Source organism: Sander vitreus, chromosome 2 (genome assembly GCF_031162955.1).
Source record: "Sander vitreus isolate 19-12246 chromosome 2, sanVit1, whole genome shotgun sequence".
Lineage (NCBI taxonomy): Eukaryota > Metazoa > Chordata > Actinopteri > Perciformes > Percidae > Sander > Sander vitreus.
The window spans coordinates 4,641,889-4,659,899 of NC_135856.1; the positions used below are offsets into that span (position 1 = coordinate 4,641,889).

Consider the following 18,011-nt stretch of genomic DNA (forward strand, 5'->3'; position numbering starts at 1 on the left):
GATGATGGAGGGAAGAGGAGGAGGAGACGAATGACAACCTGTCTGCTGTGGAGGGACGATGAAGTACGGAGGAAACGAGAGGGGGAAGAGTGTTTGTGGGGAGATCTCTCCATGTCATTGGCACCCTCATCCCTGTGATCAGGGGTGGAATGTAACTAAGTACATTTACTTAAGTACTGTACTTAGGTACACATTTAAGGTGTTTGTCCTTTACTTGAGTCTTTTCTTTTCATGCCACTTTCTACTTCTACTCCGCTACATTTCAGAGAGAAATATTGTACTTTTTACTCCACGACATTAATCTGACAGCTTCAGTTACTAGTTACTTTACAAATTAGGATTTTTGCACACAAAACACATGTAGTTTATAAAATACAAGGCTTTATTATATATTAAACTACCCAACAATATATAGGCCAGCTAAAAATTATTAGACGATTAAACACTGAGTTGATTGACAGAACTGTTTGGATGGTTTCCAGTTTCTAATATGTGAGGATATTTCTGCATTGAGTACTTAATACTTTAAGTACATTTCCCTGATGATACTTACAGACTTTTACTTAAGTAATAATTTCAATGCAGGACATTTACTCGTAACAGAGTATTTTTTTACAGTATGGTATTAGTACTTTTACTTTTACTTTTTTGCTGACTCGCGCATTGGCATCACAGGCCTCTGGGGTGGGTCAAAGGGATGCCCTTGCCGCAGAGCAGGCAGCGCGGTGGGGCGCGGTGCCGCCATGTGGCTGCTGGGACAAACTGCAACTCAAGAGTAAGAAAAAAAATTTGAAAAAATGTTGGTTCCCTTGCATTTCTGTTCAAATAACACACATTTTGGGTGCCCAGATAGCTCAGTTGGTAGAGGGAGCGCCCATATATAGAGGTTTACTCCTCGACGCAGTGGGCCCGGGTTCGACTCCGACCTGTGGCCCTTTGCTGCATGTCATTCCCGTTCTCTCTCCCCTTTCATGTCCTCAGCTGTCCTGTAAAATAAAGGCTGAAAATGCCCAAAAAATATAAATAAATAAAACAACACATTTTATTCCTGAAGATTGTGGAATTAAAACATCTTTTGTTAAAAACATTATGTCTTTCTTTGGTTTGCAGCTGAAAAAAATACTTATCCACAAATGAAGCTAGAGTTGCAAAGTTTAAAATCGATTAGTTGGGTACCGACATCCGGTGCTAAAGAGGCATCGGTGCCTTAACAACCGGTATCTACCGGACCGAATAGTAACGCGGATTTCGGTGCCTCATTTCGGTGCCACTGAAATGCCAGCGCTGCCCTCTGATGCTCCGAAACGGTGCGTTCACTTGAAACTTGCCAGCCTCGTGGTGCATTCAAAGTTATTGTAAAATACTGTTGTGGTTGTGGACATTTCTGTTGCCTGTTATTATTATTTCTGTATGTTTCCTGTTGTGTTTATTGTATTCCGTGGTCGGTGTATATTTTGTTGTGTATATTTCTGTTCCCTGTTATTTATTTCCCTGTTTATGTTCTGTTTCCTGTTTTATTCTGTTTTATGTCTTGTCATGTCTAGTTTTACATCCTGTGTTTTCCTGCCTGTGTGATTGTCTGATGTGCTCCACCTGTTCCCCAGCCCTGGTGTCACCTGTCTTGTGTCTTCTCGTTACCTAGTTTATTTAGCCCCTGTGTTTCCTTTGTCTGTTGTCAGATCGTTTGTGTCTTGTTCCTGTCAGTTTGTGTGTGTTAGTGTCTGGTCAGTTTCTACCCTTCCTCCATTTCCCTGGTTTTTTACTCCCTTGGTTTTCTTGGATGCCTTTTACCTATTTTTTGGAATTGCTTTTTGCCTGCTCCTTTTCCCAGGACTTCCTTAGTTCATGTTTGTGTTTTGTAATAAATCCTCAAGCTCAAACCCTCTCCTGCCTGCCTGCCTCTCCCTGTGTTTGGGTCCTTTAATCCTCCACACCGTAACAAAATACCAATTTTTCCATCTAGTGGTTGTTTTTGTCGTTTACCAGCAATTTACTGGTGAAATAAGTGTTGTATATTATAATAATTGTTATAAGTTATTAAATTTTTAATAAATCATTTAATTTTGACCATATGGCTTTAGCAATAAATAAACCGTCCTTAAATGTCGCCAACTGTTGTTTTGTGCTCCTTTTTTTTCTTTTTTAATTATAAACATTTTTTAAAAATCTTTTCAAAAGTATCGGTTCAGGCACCGTTTAGGCACCATTTTAAAAGTATCGTTTTAGCACCGGTATCGGAAAAAAACCAAACGATACCCAACCCTGGTTGTCAAATACAAAAAATTTTATGAAATGATTATCTGATTCCAGCTTCTTAAATGTGAATATGTTCTAGTTTCTTCTCTCCTCTGTGACAGGAAACTGAATATCTTTGAGTTGTGGACAAAACAAGACATTTGAGGACATCATCTTGGGCTTTGGGGAACACTGATCCACATTTTTGTTGTGGTGTATAAAATGTCAGAAAATGATGAAAGTCTCTTTTATATAGACCTTAGTGGTCCCCTAATACTGTATCTGACGTCTCTTTTATATAGACCTTAGTGGTCCCCTAATACTGTATCTGACGTCTCTTTTATATAGACCTTAGTGGTCCCCTAATACTGTATCTGAAGTCTCTTTTATATAGACCTTAGTGGTCCCCTAATACTGTATCTGAAGTCTCTTTTATATAGACCTTAGTGGTCCCCTAATACTGTATCTGAAGTCTCTTTTATATAGACCTTAGTGGTCCCCTAATACTGTATCTGAAGTCTCTTTTATATAGGCCTTAGTGGTCCCCTAATACTGTATCTGAAGTCTCTTTTATTTAGACCTTAGTGGTCCTCTAATACTGTATCTGAAGTCTCTTTTATATAGACCTTAGTGGTCCCCTAATACTGTATCTGAAGTCTCTTATATAGACCTTAGTGGTCCCCTAATACTGTATCTGAAGTCTCTTTCCCGAAATTCAGCCTTGGTGCAGAACTACAGCCAATAGAGCGAGTCCCACAATGAGCTTTCCTTAGGATGTGCCATTTCTGTGTCTGTAGCTTTAAATGCTGTTGAGGAGGGGGGGGCAAGGTGGGGGGTGGGGGTGTGGCCTTGATCAGCTTGAGGCCACAGTTATATTTTGTAAAGTAACTTGTAACTAAAGCTGTCCAGGTTTTCCCCCCGGAAAAGTTGTTTAGCCCGGTGGCTAGTGTCTTTTCTTCAACGAGGGCCCAGCTGGGGCCGGTCCCAGACTGGCAGCAGTAATGCAGAGCCCAATAGTTTCAGTAGTACCAAATAATGGAAATTAAGTTAATTTAAAAAAAGCTATAAGACAGACTCCATAGGGCCTTACAGGTAGGGCTCATGCCTTTTCTATGGTACTTTAGTGTATTTCTATGGCATTCCCAAATAAATCAATTCATATGAACTCATGAGTGGAATGTCTTTCAAACTGAGGACATTCAGAGCCTCATATACTGCTGTCCTGATCTTTAGAAAAATTACTGATCTTTTGAATACATCCTTTTAATTCTCTAAATGTACAAGTGGCCCTGCTTTTTTGTATATATTTTACAACATTTCACTGACTGTGTGTGTGAAGTGAAAGGTGACGCTCGCTCGTACTGACGAGCACACGGAATCATCACAAACTCTTTAGCTCTACTCAGCTTTCTTGTCTCGTTTGGTTCATACAGTAAGTTTGGGTTTTTTACAGCACATTTACAATATGGTTCAGTCTTGGTGTTTTATCAACCTCAATCCGTGTATCATTCGTTTTATTGAACTAAAAAAAGAAGAAAAAAATAGAAATCACTGGTTTTCTCAATACTCCTTTGTCTGAGTACACCCATGCTAAAGTTGACTTAAAAGAGGAATAAAAAAGAAATCATCTTTTGGAAATTGATCTTAATGCCTTAATTAAAAAAAATAGGAAAAATACAACCTTTAAGGACACCGTGATTGAATAATGTATCGTAAATAAATAAATGTTCTTCCTTAAAATACAGGGGGCATAAGTCAGTACACCCCTATGTTAAATTCCCATAGAGGCAGGCAGGTTTTTATTTTTAAAGGCCAGTTATTTCATGATCCAGGATACTATGCATCATGATGAAGTCCCTTGGCCTTTGGAATTAAAATAGCCCCACATCATCACATCCCCTTCACCATACCCCCACATCATCACATACCCTTCACCATACCCCCACATCATCACATACCCTTCACCATACCTAGAGATTGGCATGGCCGGAGGGAACCGACATTGAAAGTGAAGAGGACGTGTCCCCTCCCCCCCCATACCCCGTGTCCACTACGCCCATGAATGTACTAAATTACCTTCCAGGGATGGGTCAAAGGAAAACGCTGGACTGTTCTAAAGTGACTAGCAGGACCACATGGAATCTGTGCACGCAGATTTTCACAGAATATTCTGCAGATTTTCATTCTGGATCACCGCTGAAAACTGTAGTTAAAGTCCGCAGATTCTGTTTGGGTCTGGGACCAGAAATGAGTCCATCCTGATCTGAATCCTATTGAACACGCGCGGCAAGATCTGAAAACAGCCGTTGGAAGAAGGCACTCTTCAAATCTGAAACAAATTGGAGCAGTTTGTAAAAGAGGAGACGGCCAGGAATTTCACTGAAGTCTATAGGAAGCACTTGAAGGCAGTTATTTTCTCTAAAGGCTATGCTTCCAAATATTAAATATTAAATCTCATTATTTAATCAATGCCACTTATGTTTAATCATTTGAATAGACATAAGTTCTGACTTAAAAAACAAAGTTACGGTGCTATTAACAGCGAAATAAAGAATTCAGGATACTTTTGTACCTTAAGATTGTTGAAATTACATTGACTGAGCTTCAAGGCTTTAGGGTCAGACATGCTCTCCAAATAATGTCAACAGTTAATACAAGCTGTGAAGAAAAACCCACAACATTTTGAATAAGAAAACTTCAAAGAATGTCAAAAATGCTTTCTCTTCTCCTTTTTTGCAGCCAAAGAGAAAGTAATAATTATTTAGTTTTGAATTAGTTTTCTTTATTTAGTTCTTTGGCAAAAATCTAAAGCACCGTGACCGCTCTGGACCGCCAGAGTGAATGAAAATAATATAGCTCATACTATCAGAAATCCTTGGACACATTTTCACTGTTGCAGAGTTCATGCCTTTTCTATGGTACTTTAGTGTATTTCTATGGCGTTCCCAAATAAATCAATTCATATGAACTCATGAGTGGAATGTCTTTCAAACTGAGGACATTCAGAGCCTCATATACTGCTGTCCTGATCTTTAGAAAAATTACCGATCTTTTGAATACATCCTTTTAATTCTCTAAATGTACGAGCCGCGCTTTTTTGTATATATTTTTCAACGTTTCACTGTTGTAGTGAAGTGAAAGGTGACGCTCGCTCATACTGACGAGCACACGGAATCATCACAAACTCTTTAGCTCTACTCAGCTTTCTTGTCTCGTTTGGTTCATACAGTAAGTTTGGGTTTTTTACAGCACATTTACAATATGGTTCAGTCTTGGTGTTTTATCAACCTCAATCCGTGTATCATTCAAAAAAAAAAAGGATAACGACTTGTTCCAATTTCCGATTTTGTGCTCAAATAAAAAATTAAAAAGGGGTGGAAAATGTAAGAGCACAACATCATTTTGAGCCTGGAAACGTCCTTTAGAAAAACGCGATTCACTGAAAACTGGGTGGCTGCTGATCTCAACAGTCTCCTGCACACACAAACATCCACACTTTATGATCCAGAGAGTTTTATTTTTTTTTTTTTGCTAAAAGGGTGCTAATTGGAGTAATCTATGGTTAGATAAAAGCAAAGATGTTAAAAAAGAAGAAGCTGGAAGGCTCTCATTGCCATGGCTACCTTCTACACTTGGCTTTAATTATAGCAGTAATTGCGGATTTTTAACTTTTTCACATCCCAGAGTGCTCCGACGGCTTATTTTACGGCAAACTGTGAATCGCTGCAGCCAGTAAAACACCCACAGAAAGGGTTTCAGGTCTTCTGTGGAAGTGGAAGCGTCTTTGCACTTTATTTACTTTTTGCCGTTATTTGGAGTCAGAAGTGTAAACTGTATGCACTACATACTGTATACATAGGCCCTTAACATTCCTACAATGAAACAATAAGTAGGACTAAATACAACAAGTCCTCTAAACCGTACAAGGATATAGGTCATTTATTCCTACCAGTGTTGTAATGGAACCAAGTACAAATACGTTATTAGTGTACTTAAGTTGAATTTTCACGTATTTGTTCTCAGGGTTTTCCCTGCCACTGTAAGGTTATGGTTGCAGCACCTAAGCCAAATAAATGTAACTAAAAAGATTTTCTCAGATCCAATGACTGGAGTTGGACTTCTTTAGCTTTAATGATTTTTGCTCTAGCTTTTCAGACATGGATATGGTGAGAGACGCAAAAATAAGCACAAAAGGGACACAAACCGACTACAAAGAGACGCCAAATGACCACAGAGACCCAAAACAACGCCGAAGGAAACAAAAATGACCAAAAAGAGAAACAACACGACTACAAAGAGACAAAATCCCACAAAGACACCCAAAATGTACGGGGAAATTGCCTCTTTGTTTTAACTGAAAAAAACGCAAAAAAAAATTTCAGGAAGGACGCCTAAACCCCCCCGCCAGATACGCGCACCTAAGTCTTCCACAAAGCTAGGGAAAACACCGTTACACTTTACTTGAAGGTATCTACATAAGAGTGACATGAACACTGTCATGAACGTGTCATAAACATTATAAACAAGTCATAAACGTTTATGACATAACGCTTTTTTTTAGTGTCATTCGGTTTTTGTCATGACAAGTTATGGTTAGGGTTCATGTGTCATGACAGTGTTATGTCACTCTCATGTAGATACCTTCAAGTGTTACCGAAAACACTGCTACCAGTGTTGAAATGTAACCAAGTACAAATACTTTGTTACTGTACTTAAGTAGAATTTCCTCGCATTTGTTCTTTACTTCGTTATTTATATTTCTGGAAAATGTATATTTTTCCTCCACAATATTTTCCCTAAGCATCTTCATTACTACAAAATAAAAGCAGAAGAAATGCTCCATTCCAGTTGGCGGCGTAATGCTTGTTGGTTGCCAAAACTAAAGAAGAGGAGGAGGAAGCATAATGCTGGAAGCCCCCTGCTGCAGGCTCTGCTGGCAACGTAACAGATGATGTGAATTTAACTTATAACCAAAGTCAGTTTCTGGTAACACACTCATACTTCTACTTAAGTATTGCTTTCAAGTACTTTATACAAGACTGATTCCTCCCCTCCTATACGATCCACAGGATTAGGTTTACTTTTATTTTCAAAATGGGATTCGAACTCTGGTCTCTTAAAGAAAAGGCCGTGGAGGTTGACCTAATCACACACATCCTCTGTGAACAGTTTAACTCAAATGTGTCTGCATGAAGAGCAAACCCACTTTTTTTTACAGTTAAAAACAGAAGGAAACCATATATTATTGAAGTGAATGCAATTTTATTGTCAAAACAAGTGCACATGCAGTACAACATTTTTCTATCTGCACTATTGGGAGGTGCAGCAGAGAAGCAACTTGACCGCACGACAGTGATTTTAGTGTAAAATAAAAAGATGTATGAATGGAAAATGTAATTTGAAATGCAACATGAGCAGAGCCTATTAAAAAAAAACGTTGACGTTGTATTCATTTGTCATCATCAGGTTTTATTTATGACGGAAAACGTAAGTGATTTTAGGAACAAACCTCCAGTATATGACATACTGTATATTAACCTAATTAAGTTGATTTTTTTGGTATTTTTGCGGGAGGGGGGGCAGCAACAGATTTATTTTCATGCCGTGTTCCTAGGGTTGGGCATCGTTTTGATTTGAACAATTCTGATTCTTCCTTTCGATTCAGGTTCTTATGGATTCTTGATTCAGATTCTTTGGTGGGTGAAGGTGCAACGAGTCACATGCTTATTTCTCAGATAGGAGGAACATTTTTTTTTTTTTTTTTTGACTCAATGGTGATTTACAGGCTTTTTCAACATAAAATAAAGCCACACTAGCGCACCGCTGACTGCAACACAACAAGCGCCTGGAAGTACGGTCGCTGCTACGGAAACCCAAACTTGCGCGTGTTAAATTCGGAACCGATGATAGGATTCGAAACCAAATTGTCCAAACGATTTCAATAAAAAAAATGTTTTTTTTCTTTTAAACAATTCCAAAATGGAACCTCCATGCCCAATCCCAGGTGTTCCCCTCCTTGCCAAATCACACTGAGAGGTCTAACGCTACATTTGAACGCGTACCGTATGCGGAGCGTTCACGGAGCAGATGAATGTATGTTTTAACTGGCTACACCTGCAGCACACACACGGCGTACCTCACAGGCGAGAGGGGGAGCTTTTGCTTTGGGACTGTTGTTGTTTCTTCAGGTTTTTTTTTTGGAGCCGGAACAGCGCTGTGATACGTCAATCTACTGTCAGCTGTTATCAGAGGACACAGGTGAGGGAAACAAGAAATAAAGAACAGAAACTCTCAAAATAAAACGGCCAATACGCTCACTGACAGTCATTAAGTCGTTTCCTGTATATTGGTAGGTTAATTTCAAAGACATATAGACACTTTATGATCCAATTCTGTTTAAGAGGGCCGCACACACCTCGCGTAAAATATACAAATGGAAGACGGTCCTATTTTTACCATTGTAGAGCGGATCTCTGTGGAGCAGACGCACCACTGACAGTTTCATTGATTATAGTGGAAGCGTATTTTTGGGAACATCCGCTCCGCATACGTTACGCATGCAATGTAGCAGGCCCGTAAGGGCTGACCTGCTTAAAGGTTTCCAGGTTAAGCACGCGCACGCGCACACACACACACACACACACACACACACACACACACACACACTCTCTGCCCGTCACCCGTGTCACCTCACAGCCAGCCGTCGGCGGAGAAGTCCCGCCTCAGCTGCTGAGCCTCGGCCTCTGTGAGCGGCTGAAGAGGTGATCGACAGGCGCCGCCATGGAAACCAAACCACTCCATCGCCTGCTTGAGGGCGGGGACTCCCAACTTCCTGGTCACCTAGCAACACACAGGGGCGATTCCAGGATTTTTTTAAGTGGGGTGGCACAGAGGGGGGGCGGGGGGGTAATAATCAGTTGGGGGGGGGCACAGAATATCTGCTTAGAAATATAGGAAATATTGGCTAGGACAGAACAACAAATTGCTAAATAAAATACATTCATTAATAATTTGACTTTTATTTGCAACAAATTGTGTATCCAAATACAATACACAAGGCAAACATTTGGATAGTCATCATGGAAACATTAATTGGTCATGTAACAAGGGCTGGGACGATTTTTTTCACAGAACCGTATAAAATATACTTTTCTTTATATTGTCTTGAATATGATGCCTTTAACTTTGTCTTTTTGTTTGTAGTTCTTACCTTTACAACAGTACGTGAATAAAATAAAAATCTATGTAAGTAAAGGTAGAAGTACTTATTTTACGTCATATTTACATTAATGAGAGTGGTTTTAAGTTGGAGTTTTAATTAGTTTTACTAGGTTAGTTTTTCTAGATCACGCTATGAAAAAATGGGAAGCCGTCCATTGTTTTCTGGGCAGACTGGACTTTATAAAATATAAACGCAGCCAGTGAAGCAAAAATCTTTAAGAATGCAAATCTTCTTTGCAACGAATCCTGCGAGCTCTACAAAAGTGCAGTTATTTTTTTGCCGAAAACAGCCGTGGTTGTGTCTTCACGCACTGAGGTTTAATCAGGCTTGATGAGTTCTACCTCTGAGTACTGTGACTAACCCGCCAGTCTGTCAGTGTTGGTGCGAGTTTGCTCTGTGGTGTCGCGGATAAAAGCGTCCCCGGTGCGGCAGATGGTACTCACGGCGGCGTTGGGCTCGATGAGGCGCTGCTGCAGGACTCTGGCTTCGTCCCAGCGACCGGACACACACAGATGCTCCAACTCACACAGCTCCTGGCCCAGAACGTTAGCCAGCGCACACACTCCGCCAACCGCACCTAGACACACAGATGGTAATCCAGAGGTAAAGGATGAGTATATAAGAAAGAGTTGTTGCTTTTTTTTCGCTCTTTCCATTTTTTCCCCCTCATACAATGAGATATGTTCTTGACCTTTCCAACCACAAACCATCCTTTCCTTGTAAAAGCGTGTGTCTCAATAAAAAGGAAGAAAAATAAGAAAACAAGACTCTGCAGCCAGGCTTGTAGCTCTCTGAGGCTGTACTTAGGCACAGCTGTGCTTTGGCACCCAAAACAAATATAATAGAAATGTAGGCAAGGCAAAAGATCTGTATGTGTATAGTCAAGTTAAATCACAAAGTAGGGGCTGCAGCAGAGATTTCTCATCCTTAACTTAGTGAGCAGGCTTCACCAATAAGAGTTGCCCGTTGGCCCGAGGCAAGTAAATATTACAACCCACTCAGGGTCCAAAATTAGCTCCATCTACTAGCCAAATGCTGGTAAAATATGCAAGTGGCAAGTATCGTTCTCTTGCCCCTCTCTGCTTGCCCATGTCGGAGAATACTTTTTGAATGACTTGATTTAAAAGTGCTGTTGGCCAATCAAGACGTGAGTTCTAGTGACGTGTGACTGGCGGGTGTCCTGTTAGGAGAAGAAGAAGATGATCGCTGCGTACGAGCTAAAGAGAGCGAGTGTCCTGGAAGGAGTTTTCTTGGGTGGCAGTAGAAGATGTGGATGAAACAACTAGCAATAATAGAAAAACTATTTCTATAGGGGCCAGTAAAAAAATGGCAAGTACAAAAAAACCATAACGTTGAACCCTGGTGAGACACCATATATTCACCCTATTTGCCTAAATCTGTCATGAGTGAGGCAAAGTTCACAAACAGGAACGGTAGGGATCTGTGCCCAGAGAAAACTGGACTCTTTTGTCCACCAACCAGTCGACATTAACTCGCTCTGGTTTTCTTTGCTATAAAGCATCAGACTCTGCTAGAACAATGAAGCAGTGTTTTAACATCACGACATCACATCACCCATTTTTATAGACTCGTTTTTGAGTGATGGCGTCTTTTTCTTGTCGTCTTATTGTTGCGTTTATTCTTTTATTTACCGTTTGGCTTTCTTTTGTTATATTGTCCTCTAAGTATCCTGTTTTTGCTTTGTCTGTGAAAGCTTTTTGACAGTTTTTAAAGGCATTATACAATGGATGGTTGTTAGTTTGGCCTTGTTGAGGCGTGCAGTTGTACACTCAAGAGAGGTAATATACTGGTAGGCAGTTAGCCAGTATTGTGTTAAGGGTAGATTAGGGTGGAACCAAAGCCTTAGGATGGTCTTTTTTGCTGCCGTAAGCCCTGCCAGGAGTAGTCTACGTTGGTTGAGAGTGAGGGATAGCTGTGAATCATCGTTAAGAAGGCAGGTTGTATGACATCATCCAGTAGTGATGACACTATTGAAAATACATCAGTCCAGAAGTGTCTGATTAGGGTGCACTCCCAAAACATGTGCATTGTTGTGCCAAGTGCCTGATTTTGGCAGTGAGTGCAAATAGGATTTGGGACTAATTTCATTTTGAAGCATTTCAATGGGGTAGCATATGCCCAATGTATCAGCTTGAAGTGTATGAGTTGATGACATTCATGTTAAGTTGAAGCAGGTGGCCTGATAAATCACGTTTGATCAGTTCACTGGGTGCAATGACTCAACGCACTTTGTACAGTATGTTTAGAATATTAAATGCCCCGTCCAGCAATCATGCACAGAGCGCTGGTAGTATGCATCGCAGCAAAGTACAAGAAGCACTTGAGTTGCTCAAGAGATGGGAGAATTTCCTTGAATCCTCAGAGAAGGGTGGAATCCTTCAGCTGGAGTTTTCACATGACAAGATGTGGACAGAATTCACTGAAGATAAAACACAGCAGAAAGAAATGTCTGGAATGTTTTCTGCATGGCTTTAGGCTGAACATATACTCCTCTTAAATAAAGGCATTCCATCACTCCCACGGTTTTACATTACTGCTGTCAACACACAGACATAAATGATTTACTGACAACGTTTTAGAGAATCGTTTTTCGATGTCCAGCATTTCAGCCTTCCATCCTGTTTTTTTTCCTTCCCTGACAGATCAGTAGGCAGCAGGGCTTCATATACTAGATACATATACGTTTTTCCAAGGCAACAAGACATCATGGCCTTTCAGTGTAACATCTCTGTGCCTATTGGAGGAAAAAAGCACAGAATCGGCCACCGCCCGTGGCCTTGGAGTCGTTGTTGTTGTTGTTGTTGTTGTTGTTGATAGTCGAGCCGGTGGCTGCTGATGGACAGAATTTCTGTCTGATTTATGTTTTCTGTGGCCCGCCGCTGCTCAGATCACACCGCTGACAGCAGCTTACCTCGCGCTGCTGACTGACAGCTCGTCAACAAAGACAGACGGAGGCAAAATGTGATTCAAGATGTCCAGGCAAGTGGAAGAACGGTGGAATGAGGTCTGTAGGTCAGAACCAACTGAAACAAACGCAATCACACACACAGCCGGCCCTGGACAATTTGGTGCCTTAGGCAAGATTTCAGCTGTTTTTGTCGCTTTTTCTGAACGTGTTGACGTTTGTTTTTTCGACGTTTTTGTTGTTTTTTCCACATTGTGGGTGCTTTTTTCAGCATTTTTTTTTCACCGTTTTAGTAGCTTTTTCCGACGTTTCTTTCAAAAAATTTAATTTATTTTGACATTTATTTGTTTTTGCCAATTCTTTTTTCGACATTTGCGTCGCTTTCTTCCATAGTTTTTGATGTTTTTTTTCCAACGGCCCTTTTTTCAACGCATTTTTGGTAATTTTTGTTGCCTTTTCCAAAAAATGTTACCCCTTATTCAACATTTTTGCCGCTTTTTTTCCATCCATCCATCCATCCATCCATCCATCCATCTTCATCCGCTTATCCGGGGTCGGGTCGCGGGGGTAGCAGCTCCAGCAGGGGACCCCAAACTTCCCTTTCCCGGGCCACATTAACCAGCTCCGACTGGGGGATCCCGAGGCATTCCCAGGCCAGGTTAGAGATATAATCCCTCCACCTAGTCCTGGGTCTCCCCCGAGGCCTCCTCCCAGCTGGACGTGCCTGGAACACCTCCCTAGGGAGGCGCCCAGGGGGCATCCTTACCAGATGCCCGAACCACCTCAACTGGCTCCTTTCGACGCAAAGGAGCAGCGGCTCTACTCCGAGCCCTCACGGATAACTGAGCTTCTCACCCTATCTCTAAGGGAGACGCCAGCTACCCTCCTGAGGAAACCCATTTCGCCGCTTGTACCCTGGATCTTGTTCTTTCGGGTCATGACCCAGCCTTCATGACCATAGGTGAGGGTAGGAACAAAAACTGACCGTAGATTGAGAGCTTTGCCTTCTGGCTCAGCTCTCTTTTCGTCACAACGGTGCGATAAATTGAATGTAATACCGCACCTGCTATGCCGATTCTCCGACCAATCTCCCCGCTCCATTGTCCCCTCACTCGCGAACAAGACCCCAAGGTACTTGAACTCCTTCACTTGGGGGTAAGGACTCATTCCCTACCTGGAGAAGGCACTCCATCGGTTTCCTGCTGAGAACCATGGCCTCCGATTTAGAGGTGCTGATCCTCATCCCAGCCGCTTCACACTCTGCTGCGAACCGATCCAGTGAGTGCTGAAGGTCACAGGCCGATGATGCCATCAGGACCACATCATCTGCAAAAAGCAGCGATGAGATCCCCAGCCCACCGAACTGCAACCCCTCTCCACCCCGACTACGCCTCGATATCCTGTCCATAAATACTACAAACAGGATTGGTGACAAAGCGCAGCCCTGGCGGAGGCCAACTCTCACCTGAAACGAGTCCGACTTACTGCCAAGAACCCAGACACAGCTCTCGCTTTGGTCGTACAGAGATTGGATGGCCCTGAGAAGGGACCCCTCACCCCGTACTCCCGCAGCACCTCCCACAGTATCTCCCGGGGCACCCGGTCATACGCCTTCTCCAGATCCACAAAACACATGTAGACTGGTTGAGCATACTCCCAGGCTCCCTCCAGGATCCTTGCGAGAGTAAAGATCTGGTCCGTTGTTCCACGACCAGGACGGAATCCGCATTGTTCCTCTTCAACCTGAGATTCGACTATCGACCGAACCCTCCTTTCCAGCACCTTGGAGTAGACTTTACCGGGGAGGCTGAGAAGTGTGATACCCCTGTAATTGGCACACACCCTCTGGTCCCCCCCTTTTAAAAAATTCCTTAAATTTTTCTTGACTCTTTTGGTCTGCCAGCACCCGTAGCATTTGCCTATACTTCCTATGCCACCGGCCTTGTTCAGACAAATAAATAATAGTCATAATCAAATTAACATTTACCTCCACCTAAATAAAAACATTTTGACTACTTTTGATTGTTGGATAGAAAGAGATGAATTTGGACAAAGTTTTCGAGGATTTTTTATACCATTGGACCGAGTAGTAGTCTGATTGGCTGTTCAGCTCAAGCGAATTGGTGCACAGGAAGAAAGGCGGTAGTAAGGAAAGCAAGTGAACGACTGTCGAGGAGGCACACGCAGGCACATTTTTCATCTTCATCTCATCTGATCGATCCAGTACATAGATCCGTCTAAAATGGCCAAAAAGATGTTTGAATGTTCCTTCTCAAAAAAAAAGGTTCGGACTATTGGAATATTTATTTTTGCAATTTAATGAATGTCTTTACATAAAAATGAAAACAGCAGCACTTTGGGCACATTTGTCCAAAGATATGGCCAAAACATGAACGTGAGACCACAGATTTGGGCTCGAGACTTTCCCTTTGAAAACCTAGCAAAACACAAGCAAGCTACGTCTGCAGATTTGGAAACTCCACTGAGAACAGAAGTGCATGTGAGTGTACAGTCTTGAGTTTTCCATCAAAGCTCTTTGTCGTGAGGCTCTACACGATTTTGACTGACAGGTAGACGGCCGACCCCTTTCAGCCCGACTGGTGGGGGTGTTGAGAGCATGAATTCAGACATCGGAGACACAGTGTGGACATATTATCATATCTATCTCTCACACACACACACACACACACACACACACACACACACACACACACCTCTCTTTGCTCCCTGACATGGGACATTCTCATCTCCATAAACTGAAAGTGTGTGTGTGTGTGTGTGTGTGTGTGTGTGTGTGTGTGTGTGTGTGTGTGTGAGAGGCACGGCTGGCAGTGGGAGAACATGACTCATTAGGTTCCTCGATGCCTAACGTGTTATCTAATCCAGGCTTACAGTTCGGTGTACGTGGCCGCCATACCGACAAGGTAGAAGACATGGTTTCATAACGCTGCTGTGAAGGGTTGCTGATGTTTTATGATTTACTCATCTTCAAATGAAAGATGACGTGCCTCCCCGCAGGATGAGAAAACCCGACTAAACTTGGGCTGATTAAAAAACACAAGAGTCCAGATAAAAACAGGCCAATGCTTAATTTCTAAAAAGTTGACATATTGGACATGGGAGGAAAAAGGCTTTTAATGTGAAATTCTCTTGAGCACAGGTGAAATACAAATAGTAAAATACGTAGGGGATAATGGCCGTCTCGCGCTACATTATCCCGCTTATCACACGGCTACTCATACAGAGGTTACCTGCCAGTCCGGTCCGCCAGAGTCTATGATGACATAGAAACATTCTGTTATACAGATAGAGCAGACCGCAGAGTGCTGTGATTGACAGAATCAAGTACTCAACCAGGCCGTGTAATAATGTACTGTAAGGTTGCTTCAGAAGGGTTTGCTGGTTTGAATTCTAACTATAAATGTATCTCTCTCTCTTTGTTTCCAGGCTGTGAGTATTATTATGGTTGTGACATTCAGACTCTCGAGTTCTGAGAAATAGAAACTTCTGAGACTCTGTTTTCACGGTTTTAAAAAACGCTTCCAGAAAATACTTCAAAGAACAACTCCTTTGTTTAATTTTATTGGAAGTGTGTTTGCATAGTTGTGCACCGACATGCAGAAGAGTGAATCTATCCGACACTCAGCTAGTTAAATCTGGGCACATCAGACATTCGTCTCCTTTATGTTTTTGTCAACACAAAATTTTGTTTAGATACTTTAAGCAATTATTGAATAAATGAGAAACTTTCAACATAATACCCAGTAGAAGATAGTCAGATAGTGTTGAGGGCGGGACATTAAGTCAGACTCAGTGGTGAGTGAAACCGGACCAGAGGGACAGACACAGAGCTGTAGTTGAGCCAAAGTGGAACACTTTATAATTCATTAACTTTATCGGTTATCAGGCAACTAAAACGCCGATAAAGATAAATCCGCAAACTGCCAAAAAACGGCCCGATAATACAGCCAGGGCCGATAATCGGTCTATGCCTACACAAAATGACCACAAAGAGGCACAAAACAACATAGAAAAAGAGGCAAAAAGCATCACAAAGTCTGTGTGTTGCTCCTATGTAGGAAAGATAGTGGGGCCCCATTGTCTCATAATGTCAATGTAAAATGTTTAGGACATGTATCCTGTGAAACTCAATATCAGGATTATGTCCTTAAAAATCTGTAGATGGTGACACGCGATCTGTTCAGGAAGCTGCTCTGTTCATCTGGAGTGGGAGCGAAATCTGAAACAACTACAGGAAGTGACTCCGGAATGCAAGGGTTTATGGGTTAGAAAGAGGGCGGATGTTGACATTTGATAGCCAGCGGTTTTGTGTGGATGACCATTTATCAAAGCACCCACACAAAAAAACTAGATATTTGTGAATAATGTGGCCATTTTCTTTACGCTTGTAATTGAGGACTTGAAATGAAGGACATACAGACAACTTCTCCCTTTTGGTTGGAGATTAAAAAGAAAGAAAGAAAGAAAGAAATAAAGAAAACAAACAGTAAGGGAGATGGCAGCCTGGGGGATAAGAAGGCTACCGACCTCTCCCTGTGAGGAACAACAGCACTGTTATGTACAGTTAGTCCCGTTTTAGGGCTTCTTACCAACACAATAGGCGGCCATGAGGAACCCTGCTGAGCCCGCCAACACCTGGAAATCCTGCCTTTTAGTTTTGTGAACAATCAGGCCGATCCGTGAGATCTGAGGAATGAGTAGGGGAGAGAGAGAGAGAGAGAGAGAGAGAGAGAGAGAGAGAGAGAGAGAGAGAGAGAGAGAGAGAGAGAGAGAAGAAGGTAAAAAATCAGAACCGTCTCATCGTCGGCCCTCCTCCCTGCTGTCAGGACTAATATCTGGTGTTTTTTTTTTTTTAAATCCCTGGAGACGCTGTCACAAGAGACAACGACAAATCCAACGTCTCACAGGATAAACAAATCGCTCAAATTGAGACGAGCGTTGACTCTTAACACGGCGGAGGTTTTGGGGAGGAGGGGATGGTATCAGATCCAGGAAGAAAAAAAACAAAACAGACAAGTCCCAAGTGAGAGGGGGGGAAAAAAGGAATCAACTTCAAACGAGGAGGATGGGGAAAGGCTCATGAATAATTGATAAGCTCCCTATTTTGTTTTGCCTCGTTTAATTCTCTTTTGTTAATCCGGATATGAAGTGCAGAATCCAAATAAAACCTGAAATGTTCAAAGCGAGCGGGAGACGACTCTGCGGCTGCTCTGCACATGAAACTGAAAAAGTCCGCAGGGAAAACCTGCATCCTTCCAGGTCTCCATTGCCATTACCGCAGAGGGTCTATTTTTAACCTGCAGAGGTGTCAATCAGTTTCCCCCTGTCTGTCATTTCAAACATGCAGGACAGTAATTGATCAGTCAGTCAGTCAGGTTCTAGGAGTCTCCCGCTGGTATACATGTGTATACAAAAACCAAAGAGAAAAATCAGATTTCAGTAGAAAAATTGCAAACAACATAAGTTTTAGCAATTAGTTGCATTAGAGCAAACATTTTATGCGAGAAACAAGCTATGCAGTTGCTGAATCGATCTTCATTTGAGATCGACAGCGGTCAGTTTACAAGATGTTTGGGAGTTTCGAGAGGCGGCGAGTCTAACTGGACG

General features: G+C 42.0%; 1 protein-coding gene across 1 annotated transcript in view; it reads right to left on the minus strand.

Annotated features, from left to right (window-relative positions):
- Nucleotides 1-361: 361 nt before the first annotated feature.
- Nucleotides 362-18,011, minus strand: part of hoga1 (4-hydroxy-2-oxoglutarate aldolase 1) — a 31,016-nt gene continuing 13,366 nt past the window's right edge. The window contains exons 5-8 of the mRNA XM_078273931.1: nt 16,994-17,090; nt 9,901-10,034; nt 8,925-9,075; nt 362-1,000 (exon numbers count right to left, since the gene is read on the minus strand). Coding sequence (XP_078130057.1) covers nt 8,926-9,075; nt 9,901-10,034; nt 16,994-17,090 — 381 coding nt within the window. The 3' untranslated portion in view covers nt 362-1,000; nt 8,925. The remainder of the gene's footprint in view (nt 1,001-8,924; nt 9,076-9,900; nt 10,035-16,993; nt 17,091-18,011) is intronic.